The sequence below is a fragment of the Trachinotus anak genome, unplaced genomic scaffold (genome assembly GCF_046630095.1).
Source record: "Trachinotus anak isolate AG129_WGS33_773 ecotype Australia unplaced genomic scaffold, CSIRO_AGI_Tana_v1 ptg000052l, whole genome shotgun sequence".
Lineage (NCBI taxonomy): Eukaryota > Metazoa > Chordata > Actinopteri > Carangiformes > Carangidae > Trachinotus > Trachinotus anak.
Window position 1 is genome coordinate 349,259 of NW_027273903.1, and position 16,665 is coordinate 365,923.

Here is a 16,665-nt window from a genome sequence, read left to right on the forward strand (position 1 = left end):
GAGAGAGAGTGCGTGTGTGTGTGTGTGATACTAGCCCAGCATGACACAGCTTCTTTGACTTTCTATCACCTTCTTTCAGATCTGATCTTTTCTCCCAGGATATTAAAGGACAGGTTCACAGTTTTAAACATCACCACATATATGAACACTGACACTGGTTTTTCTTGCTGTTCAAACACAGCATTTTCCCTTTTTCTACAACAAACACATCCTCCCTATAAACTGTATGTATGTGTGTGCGTGTGTGTGTGTATGTGTGTTTTATGTCTTTACAGAGATCAGCAACAAATGCACAACAACAAACCCAAACCTGAACAACACGGCAAATGAAAATAAATAAAATGAGATAAAATATAAATGTAAATAAATTTAATTAGAACTGGTTTATGTTCATGCTGTTAATCAGCTGTGTCTTCCTATTCAGAAATAAACTGAGCTATCATTTAGTTTGTTTTATAAACATAAACAACATATAGAGATGAATAGCTTGTAAAACTTTGTTTATATGATCCACTGTGATAGAAGGTTATTAAACCTTCAGTCTGTTCTCTTCATCTGAAACACAGCTGCCTTCATGCTCATCCTCATCCTCCCTAAACATAACATATTGTTTACTGCTGATGTGAACATGCTGACACACTGAAGTAAGATGTTATGTGTTCAGTTATTTAGCTTGAAATCACCTAATCGATCAATAGATTTATATATTTATTTACATATTTCATATTCATGCAAATTGTTACAGTACATGAGTCTGTGAATCAGAGTCTGAATCACAGAAACACACACACACACAGATGGAATTACACCTTCTCAAAAACCTCTGACACTGAGCCTCAAACTCTCTGAACTAGTTTTAGTTTTTCTAAACCTTCAGCGCTTCAGTTGTTTTTCTCTGTATATGAGTGAATCATAGTAAAGACCAGTTCTCCCCTAAAATCCCTGTTCTGAATCACCTGAAGTTGAAAACTTGACGACTTGAAGAGATAAAGACCACAACATATTACTAAAAGCTCCACAAAAAGTCCAGTAAGTGCCAAACTGACTTAAAAAATCAGATCAACAAATTGATCAATATATGATATAATGATATTTATACTAAGTAACAACATTTGAGAACAGCAGCCAATTAATGTCAGTAGCTACCAATTAAAAAATATTATATATATATATATATATATATATATATTATGAGTTTACACTACACAAGTTAAATAATATATAATCAATCAAACCTCAGTGTGTCAGAAAGGAGCAGATCTGATTTTAGCACAGACATTTTGACCCTCACCCCCATCACACTATCACATGTCTCTGAGGCAGCTGTATAGACTTACAGACGTATATATTCTCTGTTATATATAGAGCAGCCTGTCCTAAGTCTGCTGTGTAGACATCAACATCTCAGACTGAGGCTGAGCTCAGCTCCCAGCTCTGAACTAACTTTATTGATCTCTGTGGACAAACAAAGAGCAGAATATAATTATTGCCTCAGACTAGTTTCAGATCACATCCCGGTTTATCCAGAGTCATGTAAAATATCAAACATTTGTCAAAATTGCTGTGTGAAGTCTTGAGTAATGGCTAAAAAGTGTTTTGTGAGGTCACACTGACCTTGACCGTTGACCACCAAAATCTAATCAGTTCTTACTTGAGTTCAAGCAAACATTTATGCCAAAGTTCTGTTGAGGTGTTACTCAGATGTTGTGTCCAAGAGAATGTGACAACCTGAAAACAATATGCCTCCAGCTCTGGCTGTTGCCAGCACAGAACCGTTGCCCTCACCAGACCCATTTTGCTGGGGCACGTCCCCCAGTATATATCTACTGTGTCCCAGTAAAATTTCCTGATCACATTTCAGAAACAGTAACGTCTTTGGCACTGCGGAATAAATCGCACCCATTAATCTCTATCAAATTGCTGGTGGAATACTCATCACACAATTAACATACATCTATCATATGAAACCACACGACTTGAGCTTCCCAACGGTGCTACCCACTAGTTGCTGTGATAAACAGTTTGCGATAAAATTAACATCAACGAATTCACATCAAATTTATCATATTCTGCATACAGCTCTGCGTTCATATCCACAACCCATCATGTCGGCGCAATACCTCACCAACTCCTGAGTTTACAAAACAAACATCAAAATAAACAGCAGTCCCTACCGTTTCCATTGGTATAAAGTATTCATTTCTGCCTTTTGCCTTTCTCAAGTAATCCAGTTTTGAAATTACAGCAACAGTAAATTACAGTAACAATTTGCCTCCAACTTCGGACTGATATTCTAATATAGCTTACATTATATAGTTATGTCAGTACATGATATTTTTTTTTTACAAATTATTGCTAAGACATAAAGTAGGCTATCCCACTATCATGATCATTTTTTTGGTGCCAGATTCCAGACAATACACACAAGTATGAAAAGATATTTTGGTTGCCATGCTTTCTATAGTGGCATACATTCAGGAACATGGAAAATTCATAAACACAAAATGTTTCTTGAATGTGCCCCAGTAGAGCTTTATGTCTAGCGACGCCCTTGCGCAGAACCATAACAAAACTACAAGTTGACTCCTCTGGCTCTGTATCTAAGCTAAAGTCAGCAAAGTTCATCCTCTGGATGAACTCTGAATGACTGTGTCAAAAGATGTTGAGATATTTCACAGCATCGATTAGCATCTATCCTCTGGGGACCGTGAATGTTTTGTTACTATTGTGGCAATCCATCTAGTAAGTAGAGTTTATTTATACAGCACTTTCACAGATAAAAAAATCACAAAGTGCTTTGCATCATTAAAAAAGGAATGAGACATTAAAAAGCAAGATGTGAACACAGAGCACTAAAATACAAAGGAGGAGGTAGTCAGACAGACTGACCAAAAGCCCGTCTGAATAAAAGTGTTTTTAGCTGCTTCAAAAAGATGTCACAGTAGTCTATGGATCACAAGGAAAGGGGTCTTTCATAATCTCACTACAACAGTCAGCCCCAAGGTGGCGGTAGACAAAAATCACCAAAGTCAGTAGGGTTCAGCCTCTGAGGCTAGCAGCATGGCTCTGGTTGGTTTTTCCACCTCTTTAGTCCAGACTGAATTACTCAAGATACTTTGAACAGTGACCTTTACAGTCATCTCCATTTTATGCTACTTTATCTTTCTATTCCATCACATTTCAGGGGGAATACTGTAGTTTTTCTGCATTTAATTTATATTAAAGTTTCGGTCACTAGTTACTAGTTTCAGATTCATACTTATAAAACAAACTCGGTATATTTAAATATCAACTGCTTTTGGTATTTCAAGTATATTTTGATGCTAATGCTTTTGTACTTTTGCAACTCTGTGAATGCAGACTTATAATGGAATATTTCTACACTGTCAATTAAAGTAAAGGTTCTGAATACTTCTTCTGCTGCTCTTTGTGTGTCGTCCTCAAAGTTTGATGGTTTGGCTGCACAGAAGCAGGAGGAGGAATTAAAAGCATTAAAGTACTGTACAGATCCCTTAATTAAAGTACCATAAATACTCAAGTACAAGTCTTGTACTCAAAATCCTACAAAGTACAATTAATATCATTGGCAAAATCTACTTAAATTATCAAAAGTAGAAAAGTACTCACTATGTATAACATGAGGTCTTGATTGTTGTATTATTATTGATTTTGTGATCAGATCATTGATCCTGAGTCATCGATCCGTCAGCAGCATTTTGCTGTTGTAGCTGCTCCAGGCTAACTGTGGCAGAAGAGCAGCAAGAATACTCAGGTACGGGTTTAAGGTACTTGTACTTGGACATCGTCAAGTGAGCACAGTACTTGAGTAAATGTGCTACTGAGGAAAATGGAGTAAGTTAAAGTTATGTAACAACTGCCCTGCTGGAGCAACTCTCAGCTCCTCCTCGGGTTCAGCAGAGGTTTGACGGAGGGCGGGGTCAGCATGCACTGTGACTATTCTGATTGGCCAAAACTCGTGTCACTCAGAAGTTAAACCGCAGGTAATTGGTCAGCGGAGTTCCCCTCTTCTCAACTTCACGGTGGCCGTCTAAGAGTCGGGTCCGACTCTGGGGCAGCTGTCGTGTGGCGCACTTGTCCACATTTTCCGGTGTGATAAAGCTGAGTTACCGGAGGGAGTTACCGGCGCGGTTTCACAGCTCTCCCTGGTGGAAGTTTGTTACAGGCGGTAACTGAGCCGAAAATTTACCGGATCAAAAACTTTTTCCACCTGAGGAGACACTTAGTGAAGAAAAAGAAAAATGGCAGACAGCGATGAGCAGCAAGTCTCCTCTACCACTCCTCTGTTCAGTGAGGGGGTGCACCACTACCAGGCCGAGCCGGACCCCGAGCCGGACCAGCTCAAACAAGACCTCTTCAGCGTGGATGATATCGTGGACTTGGTCGGCGGGGCTCAGGACGCTCTGGAGAGGCACATTGCTGAGGACAGTGCGCCACACGAGGTGACGGAAACTTCCCCTTCTCCCCCAGCGGAGCCGGTAACGTTACAGGAGCCAGAACCGGGGTCGGAGCCAGAGGTAAGGGATCCGGAGCCTGAGATGGAGAAGGAGACCCCGGACTCCACCGCCTCTTGTTTTGTTCCTGAGACCCCTCTAATCCCAGAGGAGCCACAAGTCGTTGCCCCTAAAGCCGAACCGGAAAGTACCAAGATCTTACCGGAGCCACGGGCTGCCCCCGAGCCAGAACCTGCCCCGGAGAGCGACGCCCTCCCAGCGGCTGAATCCCGGAAAGCAGCCCCAGCCTCCGCAGAGGCAGCAGAGCGACCTGCGGTGACGGAGGAATCACCGGCTCCTGCATCGTGTGAGTATCTGAACGGAAAATGACGGTTAATCAGCGCAGGAACGTGATTTTAGCTTCTGCCCCAGATCAATTATCTAATTCTAATCTTTGGGTTGAGGGAAATTCATCTGAGCCACATTTTAATGGGTTTTTTCCATCTTACCGGTTTCTGTGCACCAGTCTGGGTTAGCATCGTGTGCTTGTCCAGATGCCGACATGGAGATAAGTAAATTCGGTGAAACGCCACCTTTGGTCGGTATAACCTACTTTAATCGGTCGTATTCATTAAATTGTGTTAAACTGTGGTCGTTTTGTCCGGATTAGTAACGTCTGTGCGGTACGGTCGCGGTTGTTAGCCGCGGTTAGCGGTGATGCTACCCTGAGGCGAGCGGGTGTTCTCTGCCCGGGAGCAGCTGTCTGACCGCAGAATGTGAACGTTACGTCGGGGAAACGGACATTTGTTCAGACGAGTGTTTGTGGTGCGAAAACGAACCCGTTTTAACCGTTTTCACTGAGGTTCCGGTGAATGAGTCGGCAGCTCGGCCCCGGTTTTGCTGTGTTATCTCGGTGCGGCCCACCTGTTTTCACTGAGACACGGCAGGAGGCGTCACGTCGGCCGTTAACCGGAGGAGCCGCAGATATTTCACCGTTTATCCTCCAGCGACGTGTGAACAACGAGCTGCATTCACCTGAAGTCTGCTGTGTATTTAGTTAAGTTTAGATGAAGATCTTTGAGTTTTACCGGTATTAAAAGTCATCGTTGTTTCAGACGAGCAGCGCCGTCTGCTCTGTGCCGCTACCCTCTGGCTAACCATAGTTCCATCGTCGGACACTGTTTTATTGTTTTTTGTTGATGCAGCCACAAATAATAACCAGCACCGAGAGGTTATCATCTATCCAGGCTACATCGTTTATTTTATAATACAAAGCTTAAGAAGAAGGCAAAATGCTCGATGGTATGAGGTCTGTCTCGCCAGAAATCACGTTGATTTGAGTGCTAAGCTAACGTTATAACGTAATCCTCAGTAACCTGGAATCTGGTAATTTGAATTACAATAGAGATGATGATACTATGTGAGGTTGCCTGGTATATTTTGGTGACTGAAAGTAAGAGACAGGTGTGGCATTTAGGTCAATAACCTGTCCGATAATGGAAGCACGGAAGTTAGCCGTTGAAGCTATAACCCAGAGATTAGTCACAACAAAGGAATCCGCTCTGTCCACTCCCTGTCGGCTTCCCTACATATCCACATTATTACAGCACGATCTTTGGCCTTAGAAGAGCTACGTATTTTATTCTGTTACCCTGGCTTCAGCCCCCCCCCCCCCCAAACAAAAAACAATCCCCACCCAGACCAACATCCCAAATCCGACCACAACTAAGCTGGAGAGGCCTGTGTTCCCTGTAAACTGCTCTCTGTGATCTGTAAGTGGCTTTTAGTGATGTTTGAATAGATTGTAATTTTAAGAAGAGCCCATCCAGAGCTGCTGCTGTTGTTCTTGTTGTTTATTGTTAATGAAATGAGGCAGGTGGCAGGTAAACAGGCCTGTCTGGGCTCCTCCAGCCATGAGGAGCAGGCAGCAGAGAGGCAGGGTGGGGCTGCTTGGCAAGGCCACTGATGGAGGTGGATAAACCATGAGCTCCAGTTAAAAGCAGCAGAGTCACCAGAGTCAGAACAAAAGAGAAATGTGTACAGAAATCATCAAGGGTAATTAGAGTAGGGCTGCAAGTAATGATTATCTTCATTATTGATTCTTCTTCATCATCATCATCATCATCATCATCATCATCATCATCATCATTATTATTAATGATTTCTTTAATTAATTATTTCGTTGACAAAACATCAAGAACTGTACCTTCACTGAGCTGAAGGCGTCTTCTTTTGTCCAACAGTCCAAACTAAGATCCTCAGTTCACTGTGAATATGATAAAGAAAAAAGAGGTGGACTCTCCATTAGTTTTGTTTGAAAAATTCCATGAAAATGAATATATTATCAAAATAGTTAAATTTTTGATCAAGTAATTGATTGTTTCGGTCAGATTGAGTTTTCTGTTCATTTTTTAAATGAATGGTCTTCCATCCTTTAGTAAATATGCTTTACGTTATGTATTTAAAGTAACTGCTCTGATCAGGCTTTTTAAAAGTCTGGTTTGACATAATTATTATTTTTTATCATCTCTACATGTCATCAAATCGTGCCCAGATCTGAGGAAAACTAGTTGAGGGATGCAGCTCTTGATTATATTTATTGCTGATAAATCTGCTGATTTTTTTCTTGATTAACTGATCAATTCAAGTACAAGGTAGTGTGTTTAAGACTTTTGTTTTGGCTCGCCTATAGTGAGATAAGACAAGATCACCTGGGGCTGTAACATGTTGAGAAGTTTTGTTTGAAAATTGACTGAAATGATTAAATAATTATCATAATAGTTGCAGATTAATTTTCTGTTGATCCACTAATTGATCAATTGCCTAAACTTTTAGATCTGTTTGGTACCAAACAACATGTTCCTGTTATAATTCATTACCTGCAGCTCTCAGATGAACGTAGAGCAGGAAAGTACAATGTTAACCCCTGATGTGATGGAATACAATGATAAAGAAGAAATACTCAAGTAAATAACACATATCTAGAATTTATACTGAACTACAGTACTTGAGTAAATGTACTTAGTTACTCTGCTCCAGTGCAGATGTAATGTATGGCAGAAAGGTTTGTTTTTAGTACTGAATGATCAGGTATCATTTTGGAACAATCTGAAACAGTCGATTAATTGATTATTCTTGTCGAAAAATAATTGGCCACATTTTTGATGATCGGTCATTTTTTCAAAGCATAAATGTCAAAAAATTTGAATATTGTGTTTTTCTTTTATCTTCTATGAGAGTGAAAATTAATAATCTTTGGTTTTTGACTTTTGGCCAAACAAAACATCTGAAGACGGGTTAGACTAAGACTGAAACTAAGACTAAGACCGAGACCAAGACTGACACTGAGACTGAGACCTGGACTAATTAGACTAACTAGACTTTTTTGACATTTTACAGACAAATGATTCTGATATCCAGAAAATAGGAGGCAGATTGATTAAATAATAATAATAATAATAATAATAATGGTTGCAGCCTTAAGTATAACACAGTGTGTCAGTGTTACACATCCACCCACTTCAGTGTCTCTGTTCTGGTCTGATGAGTGTTGTTGTGACTTAACATCACATAGATTCACGTCATCAAACTAAAACAGGTGTTTGATGTGAGGTCCTGTTCCCTCCGCTCAGACGGCGTGACCGACAGGCTTGTTAATTGTCCAGGGCTCAGCGGTCACTGCCAACCTCCATCTTATTTTTGGGTCACCTACATCCGTCAATGTGTGTTTGTGGAGAGCTTGTGATGTGGCCAGGTGGATTAGATGGAGAGGAGAGATATCAGACGCACAGTCACAGAGGCTTAAAGCTCAATGAGTGTGTGTCTGTGCTGTCCACTGTTGTTGTTTTCTCTGTATCCTGGTGAAGTGATGTCAAGTGTTTCAGAGTCAGGCCCCTCCACCCAGAGCAACATCACCACCAGGCGTTCTGTTGTTCTTCCTCTGCCAACACAGCAGCTGGCTCAGTCCACAAGTGACAAACACTCCTAAATCTGATGAAGCTCATGTTAATGTGTGTTAAATCTGGCCTCTTATCACAGTGATGACTGCAGAGGTTTCCAGAACTGTGTGATGAAAGATGATTTCCACACATTGTGTTGATTCATCACATTCACAGTGATTTTTAAGGAGGCTTCCTGTTACTGCGTCTCATCAGTGAACCAGTGGACATATATCCACACTGATGGTTCTTTAGGAGCAGGAGTAAAACCAGATGTTGAGATACACAAATGTCAGACTCAGTCCTCCTTTAATAATGGTTAATATTACTAGTGTCTCTTATTGATGACTGTACCACAGTGACCTCCTGCAGATGAACAGACATTAGGTTCATAAAGTTCACACAATAACAGCAATTATCACGGGGTCGACACCCACACAGGATGCAGACAGGATTGGTTTTGGTTTTGCTGGAGGCCAGTTTCCCTCTCACTGTGTCCTCAGTCTGTGGACAGGATTTGGGGGGGCGAGGGGGTTGTCTAGTCTATCAGTGAACTAACCAGGAACCAAAATAAACTGGTCTGGTTGGAAAACCGTTAGTTAAGAGTGAACTGTTTTGGGCTCAGGAGAAGTGTCCATGTTAAATCTAGTTACTGACATTTAAAGTGTTAGCAAGCTGAGAGGCTTCAACAGGAAGTGTACTTTGAGTTCTTTATTTTACAAGATGGGAGCAGGTGAGTCGTTGGCCTGAAGTCATTTATCTGTGTCAAGCTGTGAGACATTCCTCCAGATACTTATAGCTCATAAAGGAAGCGGAGGCCTCAGCATGTATAGCAACACGCCTGAACCCCCCAGGTTTGGAGGTCTGATTGGGTCCAGAGCTCCTTCCAAGAGATCAAGTTCAGCAGTGACACATATGCACTCAAGATCTGGACTGAGTTGTGATGGTTTAATTAAAGCAGGAGAGGACCAAACAGCTGATGTTGACGACTCCATTGTTTATACTGATGTCTGTGAAAGCAGAAAATATTTCACTCATCAATTGATAATTGATCTTATTGATGAATATGTGGGGCCTTATCTGTGTCTTGTTTCTGCCTCCCTCAGGTACTAAAATTGTTGATTGGTCCCTGTGGGTCATTTTTCTGAGTTCATGTTTGTATGTGCTTCTGAACTGACTTGTCATTAACAGTGAGATGAAGGGACCTTCGTCACACTGTTGAATTGTATTTTGTTTGATGAATTCACCATAATTGTTGACCGTGAGTTGGAATCAGTTCTCTTGTTTTGTAAGATTATTCACGGCAAATTTACCAACAACCCCCTGACGACTATCCAGGACTCAGTCTGACTGTAGTGGCTGTATATAGTGCATGTGATTAGACTGAGAGCAGACTGTGTTGATTTCAATCGATGTGTACTGGCTGTAACTGTTAGGACCACAGTCCTCAGAACCACAGTGAGCTGAGCTGGTCCTCAGGTCACTGACCTCCAGCTGATCTTTGTCCCCTTGTGTCAGAGGACTTGGGAGTCTGCTGTTATTTGCAGCATGTCCACAAAGAGCAGGTGCAATGAGTTAGACTTTGTTCATATATGACTTTGTAGGTTTGGTCATCAGTAGCTGTGTTCTTATTAACTTGCTTAATGCACAAACTGAAGGTGCAAAGTTAAAAACAAGTCATGGAAACACGTGAATTTAGAGAAAACTCTCAAATATCTAAGAAAAAAGTATCCCTAACCTAATCCCTTCATACTATTCCACGAAGCAATATTTCACAGAATTGAAGCAGAAACACTTTTATCACATTCAAGTCTTGGTCTCAGTTGTATCAGGCCCAAGGGAGCTAGTTTTAACTGAGGCAGACAGCTGAATTTGTTGAGTTTTCTAAAAAATAAAAAAAAGATTCTATTTTGTGCAAAACTGTGATGGCAATGTTACTTTGTAGGAGTCAGGATTTCTGCAGGCCTTGAAAAGCCTGAAAAAGTATGGCCAGGCCTCTGAAGGAGGCTCCAGACCTCTGAAGGAGGCTCTATACCGCTGATAAAGGTTCCAGACCGTTGGTGAAGGCTGCACACCTCTGATGAAGGCTTCAGACCTCTGGTGAAGTCTCAAGGCCTCTGATGAAGGCCCCAGACCTCTGAAGGAGGCCCCAGGCCTCTGGTGAAGGCTCCAGACCTCTAAAGGAGGCACCACACCTCTGATGAAGGCCCCAGACCTCTGATGAAGGCCCCAGACCTCTGAAGGAGGCCCCAGGCCTCTGGTGAAGGCTCCAGACCTCTGGTGAAGTCTCAAGGCCTCTGATGAAGGCCCCAGACCTCTGAAGGAGGCTCCAGGCCTCTGATGGAGGGTCCAGGCCTCTCATGGTCAGACTGACCTGTTTAATATAATATGTTTGATTTTGAAAGTTTTAAAATGAAGTCATTTTTTAATGTTAGTGTTAGTTGTTGTGTCACTTGATGTTTAACTAACTATCAATGTTAATGATTAACTGACTGTTGATTTAGGAAGTTCCTGATATTTTGCCTCATATTTACATACTATTTCATGGCCCTCAGAAAAGAATTCCTGCAGCAGACAGAAATACACACTGATGTTTCAGTCCAAGTTATTTTCTGTCTCCAGGTGATTTTACAGAGAAGAGGCAGCTCAGTCTGAAGCCTGAATTCATGACAGTGTGTCATTTCTGCACTCATCACAGCCCCTGAGACTTTACATTAGACACACGAAGAAACGTCTGAGTAGAAGGTTTTTGGAAAGTTCAGAGACTGGATGTAAAGACTCAGGTGTTCAACAGGACAGTACTTTTATCCTGCAGAAATGAACCCACTGTCTCCTATTGAATCGCATGGTGAATGAGTTAAATGCTGAATGTGTCTCATTGGTTTAATCCCAGGTCTTCATGGCTGGAAGCTACACCTGGACAGCAGAAGTAATCAAACAACATGGCCTAATATGAACAATCATTTTGGCCTAGTTATGATCTCATGATCAAATCAGCATAAATAATCATTTGAAGCATTTGATGCAGACTACACCAATGAATCTGATAATCAATGTCAGACAGCAGCGCTGTGATAAGTAACTGATTGTCGAAGTTATTAGATGATCAGCTCTGAACTGGAGAAGCTGAGTTCATGTTCAACTTCAGCGTTAAAGACATTGCTTAAAGTAACGTATTGTTTTTTAAGGAGGGGATTGTTATTAATCTGGTTAGTTGTGGTCAAGTCACAGATCATTTAGCTTTAGACAAACGTCAATTATGCTACTCAATAGATGATTGATAGGTTTGTGGGAGGGGCTTCGATAGCATTGACTCTGAATCCTGTATTTAATTATTTAGGCTTGTTGAGGTTTGTTTGGTGGGAGTGAAGATAGTTTAATTTGAAAACACAAACTGTTTTGATCTCAGTATCAAACCTCAACTACAGATGCACAACAGACGTTCTGCTATGAGGAGCAGCTCTCACATGTGTGACCCTGCATAACCCCATCCTCACTCATTGTACATTTGTGTTTCATATGTGTAGTAGTTGTTCACAGGTTTTTGGAAGCAGCATTTTCTCTGATTCATTGTCCTTCATGATGTCCCTTCATTTCATTCAGCTTCATTTGTCTTTTTAAGACACAGGTGAAAATCAAGTTTGATTAAATTTCTGATCAAATAATTGTTTAAATTACTAATCAAATCACCAATTAAATCTCTGATCAAGTCTCTCATTAAATCACTGCTAAAATCACTGAAGTAATGTTGACTGTATTAGTAATGTAACAGTATTTGTTGTACAACACGTTCACATTATTTGTGTTGTTTGAGGCTGTGTCTCTCTTGCCTCTGGTTGTTCTGAGGAACCATTACCCATCATCCCTTGCTCCTGGTCACAGGTGGATTCTTTCTGTTCCATGTCTGGTCTCAGAGAGCTCCCTCTTCGAGTGCCTCCAGGCTTCTTTCTCTCCTGTCTGTTATTTCTATAACTCTGTCACTCTGCTGCCCACCAGTGGTTAACCAGACACCAGTAGATGAGAAGTCTTCATCGACTAAGTTTGATCGGTCAGTTGGTCACAGGAAAAACAAATCAACTCAACTCAAATAAAAGCATATACAAATGTTCACTCATCTGAGAGAAGCTGTTGAGTTAAACAATGTGAACATACAGTAATGTTTGGTGTGTAGGTTTGATACCTCCAGTGGTGGAGGAAGTACTCAGGTAACACTACTGTAGAAATGCTCTAAGTTGCTCTAAGTAAAAGTATCCAAGTATAAAAGTACCTCAGATCTGTACAGAAGCTCAGTACCTGAGTAAATGTACTCAGTTACTTTCAGCACCTGGCCTTCCTTGTGTGTTGACTTGTGAGCCAGTGTTTGGTGAATTCCCTGTGAACCCCCCCACGTCTCCAGAATCAGGTCTCCACACAGAGATTTAGGGAGGTGATTTCCACATTAGGTTTCGTTTGTACTGGGAGAGGGTTTCTGCATCTTCCCCTGGTCTTCCTCCTCTGGCTTTATAAACTGACTAAACTCACTCTGCTGCTCTCTTCCCATTTCCTCCACAGATGAAACTTCTCCTTCTAAAGCTCAGCCTCATCCTCTGATGCAGTTCCCTACAGGCAAGTTCTCTGTGCTGTCTTTCTCCTCATTAACCTCCTCTCACATCCTTCCCTTCCCCCCTGTTTGTTGCCGTGTTTCTCCTCATTGACCTCCTCTCAGCTCCCTTCTTTCATGTTTGTTGCTCTGCAGTCACAGTCACTCGCTGCATGGAAGAAGCTGTAGCTGTTGTCACCTGTAGCTCTAAATCTGATGTTAGTTGATGGCTTGTGTTTGTGTTGCCTTGTGACTCATGTGTGACTGTTGTGTAGAATAGACTGACATGTAGTTTGTAATAATGATTCTCCTCAGGCCTGAAACACTGTTGATTTTTGTAGAAATTATTTTTCTTGCCAATATTTTGAGACTGTTGTTTGAGAGGAATCATTATCGACCATCACTGAACAGTTTGTGTCTGACACACTGAGCACGGTTTACTGGCACCAGACCTGGGTAAAGACTGAGTCTACCACCATGTGCCAGACCAGGGTGGTAGGTTCACTGACCACCAGACAAGTGCTGACAGTTTGACTGTTTAAGATAGTTGTCCTGATTAACAAGAAAAAACACAGCTGATTATTAAAACAGTTTTACCAAACATGTTAGGTTCGCTGTGCATCATAATTGTCTGATTTTACTGTAGAGTAGTGATGGAAAGACATTTACTCAACAACTGTACTTAGTTACACATGTTCAGTGCTTCTAATTTGTTTCCGTGTTCAGCTGCTTTGTGCGTCTACTCCACCACCTCTGAGTCATAGTACTACAGTTAATGAACATGTACAGTTACTGGTTAGGTTTCAGATTTTAACAGCACGTGTGGTGGACCCTCACGACCAAACCCTGGACTGTTACTCAGGTTTAACCTACTGAGCTGACCACACAGATCTATAATAATCACAGGATCCGTAAATACATAGATCTGATAATGTGGTTAAACAGGCTTCTCATGTCAACAGTTAAAAAGGTAAATCCTAACTCCACAATGACCTTTATGGCTTGACAGGTGTAACTGTTACCCTCTTACCACATTTACCTTCAGTGGTCACTGTGGTCAGGTGTGGCCTTTTGTACACACCCACCTGTGATGTAGTGTTACACTACAGTGTGGTGGTTTCAGTTCTGCTCTTGTTTTGTAAAGGGTCAAGTCACTTGATGAGTTTTATCATCAGACTCGTATTCTAAGGTCTAATATTCAACCTGATGTGTTGGTTTAAAACTTCTAACAATCATGTTTTTCTCCTCCTGTTTTTGAATAATTGAGGTCTGAATGTGAGGCTCTTTGGACAGGTGGATGGTTGTGTTCTCTTGTCATTATACTATCAGCTGACTGGCTTTTTACAGAATTGGTTGAACCTTTACCAAACTGTATTACCTGTCTATCAGGCACAGGCAACCTTTCAGCAGCACTTGTCTGGTCTTCATGGTTTTATTATTGTTTGTTAATTAAAATGCAGACTGTCCAACACAAACTGCAACAGGCAAACAAATTACAAAACAAAAAAAAGCTTTTAGATGCAAATTACATTTCTCTGCAAATGTAAAGAAATGTGATTTACGTTTGTGGCCCTTTGTTGTAGTTTTCAATCACAATAATTGTTGGTTGCAGTTCATGTTGGTTGGTTTGTGATTCCACATTTCTTAGTGCTTTTGTTAACATATTTTGTTAATATTCCTCAGAATATGTTCAGTCACTGTTGAATTCTACCCAGATGTGGTGGGCACTGTAAGGAATGGAGTATGTCTTTGATTTGTACTGTATTGCATTCTCCCTCCTCCCTCTCTACTCAAGCACTTGGGCAGAAGGGTGATTCCCCTGCTCCCATCTCTCCTCTCTCCCCTCTTCACTCCCCCGACTCTCTGGAGGAGCTCTCTCTTACAGAGAGTCCCAACCAGCCCCCTACCTCTGGATCTGCTGCACCCTTGGGCTCCTTCTCCACTGAACCCCCCGCTACTCATTCCAAGGACATGCCTTGGGAGGGTGAAGAGGGTGACTCTGGACCGGGCCGTAGTAAGAATAAGGAAGACCTTCTAGATCCTTTAACTGGTCCTTACCTGAGTTTAGGGAAAGACTCAGGGCCTCATAACCCTTGTGAAGACAGTGGAGTTTCCTTTTCACCTGAGGAGAAGCTGATTAGCTCAAACAAGTCCTCAACTGGCCCCTCCCCTGTGAACCCCCAGATGATGGTCCCTGAGTCTCATCTTGCCTCCTCTAACCCAACAGAGCACTGGGATTCACCATTCCTAGCATCTCAAGACAACACCAAGGTCTCCATGGATAGCCTCTCCAAGGACACGGCCCACATTAGCTCTTCCATGTATGAGCCAGGCCTGCATGGCAACAAGTCTGATGAAGAGGATGACTTGATGTACGAGGTGAAGAAGAATAATAACCCATTTGAAGGCTATTCCCCACTGGCAGATAGTGGCTACTCCCATTTTGGAGACTCAAAGTCCGACAGCAGAGCCTCCAAAACATCAGAGAGTCCCACTCCAGATCTGGTCCAGTACGGGCAGACTGCAGAGTCCCAGGATAGCCCACCATCTTTTATAGATGAGGGGAACACATTTGAGACAGGCAAGATGGCTGCTGACTCACTCATGCAGTCAGAGAGTCAGTTCTCATCTGGTCACAAAGACGACGAAGGGGAAGAGGAGGATTCTCCTCTCCCTCCATCGCTTCCAGACATCCTGAAGTCTTCCCCACTCAACCCTGAAAAAATCGACTCTGGTTCCTCTGAAGGAAGTCCGGAGGAGCAGAGTCCCATCCTAGAACGGAGGATGATGGAGTCACCCAACCCTCCAATCAATCTGTCAGCTAACAACCCGTTTGCCTTTGATGCTAAAGTGTCCCTGCTGAAGGAGATGGCTGAAGAGATGGAAGTGAAAGCTGCAGACAAAGCAAAAGCTGAAGATGACAAAAGCTTTGGTGCATTTGATCTTGTCAAAGAGGCTGAGGAAACTACCCCAGCTAAGGTCAAAGAAGAGGAACCTGTCAAGATAGAGCAGAAAGATTGGTTCTCAAGCCACGATTCTCCCAAAATGACTGAAAAGTTTGAGCCATTTGACTTCCAGAACAAAAAGGCCCTGGCTGAGGATTCAGATTCAGAGTCACCCACGGCAGACTCTCTGTCTCCAGTCCTGGAAGCTATGGCTAAAAACCCTGCCAGCTTCCAGGTGGAAACGGAGAAGAAGGACCTGAAGATGGAGGAGGAGCCAGAGGTGGCTGAGGAGGTCTCTGAGCATGAAGTTTCCTCTGAGGAGTTTGAGTTCATTGAGCGGCCGCCTAGGGGTGTTATCGACGAGTTTCTTGAGGCTCTGGATACTTCCAAGTTTGCCTCATCAAAGGCCCCAGAAATCCCCATGGATGATGACCTCAGCTTTGGTCAGAAAGATGTGGTTCCAGTTTCTGCTCCACCTCCAACAAATGTAGCCCCACCCCTAGAGGTCGAAGAAGAGGCTCCAAGTCAGAGCTCCTACTGCTTCCTTACCCAGGCCTCCCCCCAGAAGAGTAAGGCTGAGCTGGAGAAGCTTGACATCCAGCAGCCCCCATCCCCATCCCCAGCTCCACTCACCCACTCCCCTGTCCGCAAACCAGAGGAGCCGGTTGCTAAGAGGAGCATGGAGGGCGGCAAACTGTTTAAGATGCCGAACCTGAACATAAGAGCAGGTAAAATAAACCAGTTCTGGCATG

At 42.4% G+C, this 16,665-nt stretch overlaps 1 protein-coding gene across 7 annotated transcripts in view; it reads left to right on the top strand.

Annotated features, from left to right (window-relative positions):
* The first annotated feature begins 4,036 nt into the window (after window positions 1–4,036).
* rtn4a (reticulon 4a) overlaps window positions 4,037–16,665 on the top strand; it is a 32,264-nt gene continuing 19,635 nt past the window's right edge. The window contains exons 1-4 of one of the 7 annotated variants that reach the window (XM_071473429.1): window positions 4,058–4,818; window positions 11,283–11,318; window positions 12,941–12,994; window positions 14,764–16,641. In XM_071473429.1, coding sequence (XP_071329530.1) covers window positions 4,260–4,818; window positions 11,283–11,318; window positions 12,941–12,994; window positions 14,764–16,641 — 2,527 coding nt within the window. In that variant the 5' untranslated portion in view covers window positions 4,058–4,259. Of the gene's footprint in view, window positions 4,819–11,282; window positions 11,319–12,940; window positions 12,995–14,763; window positions 16,642–16,665 lie in introns of all 7 variants that reach the window. The other 6 variants (XM_071473432.1, XM_071473434.1, XM_071473430.1 and 3 more) reach the window with 6 other exon arrangements.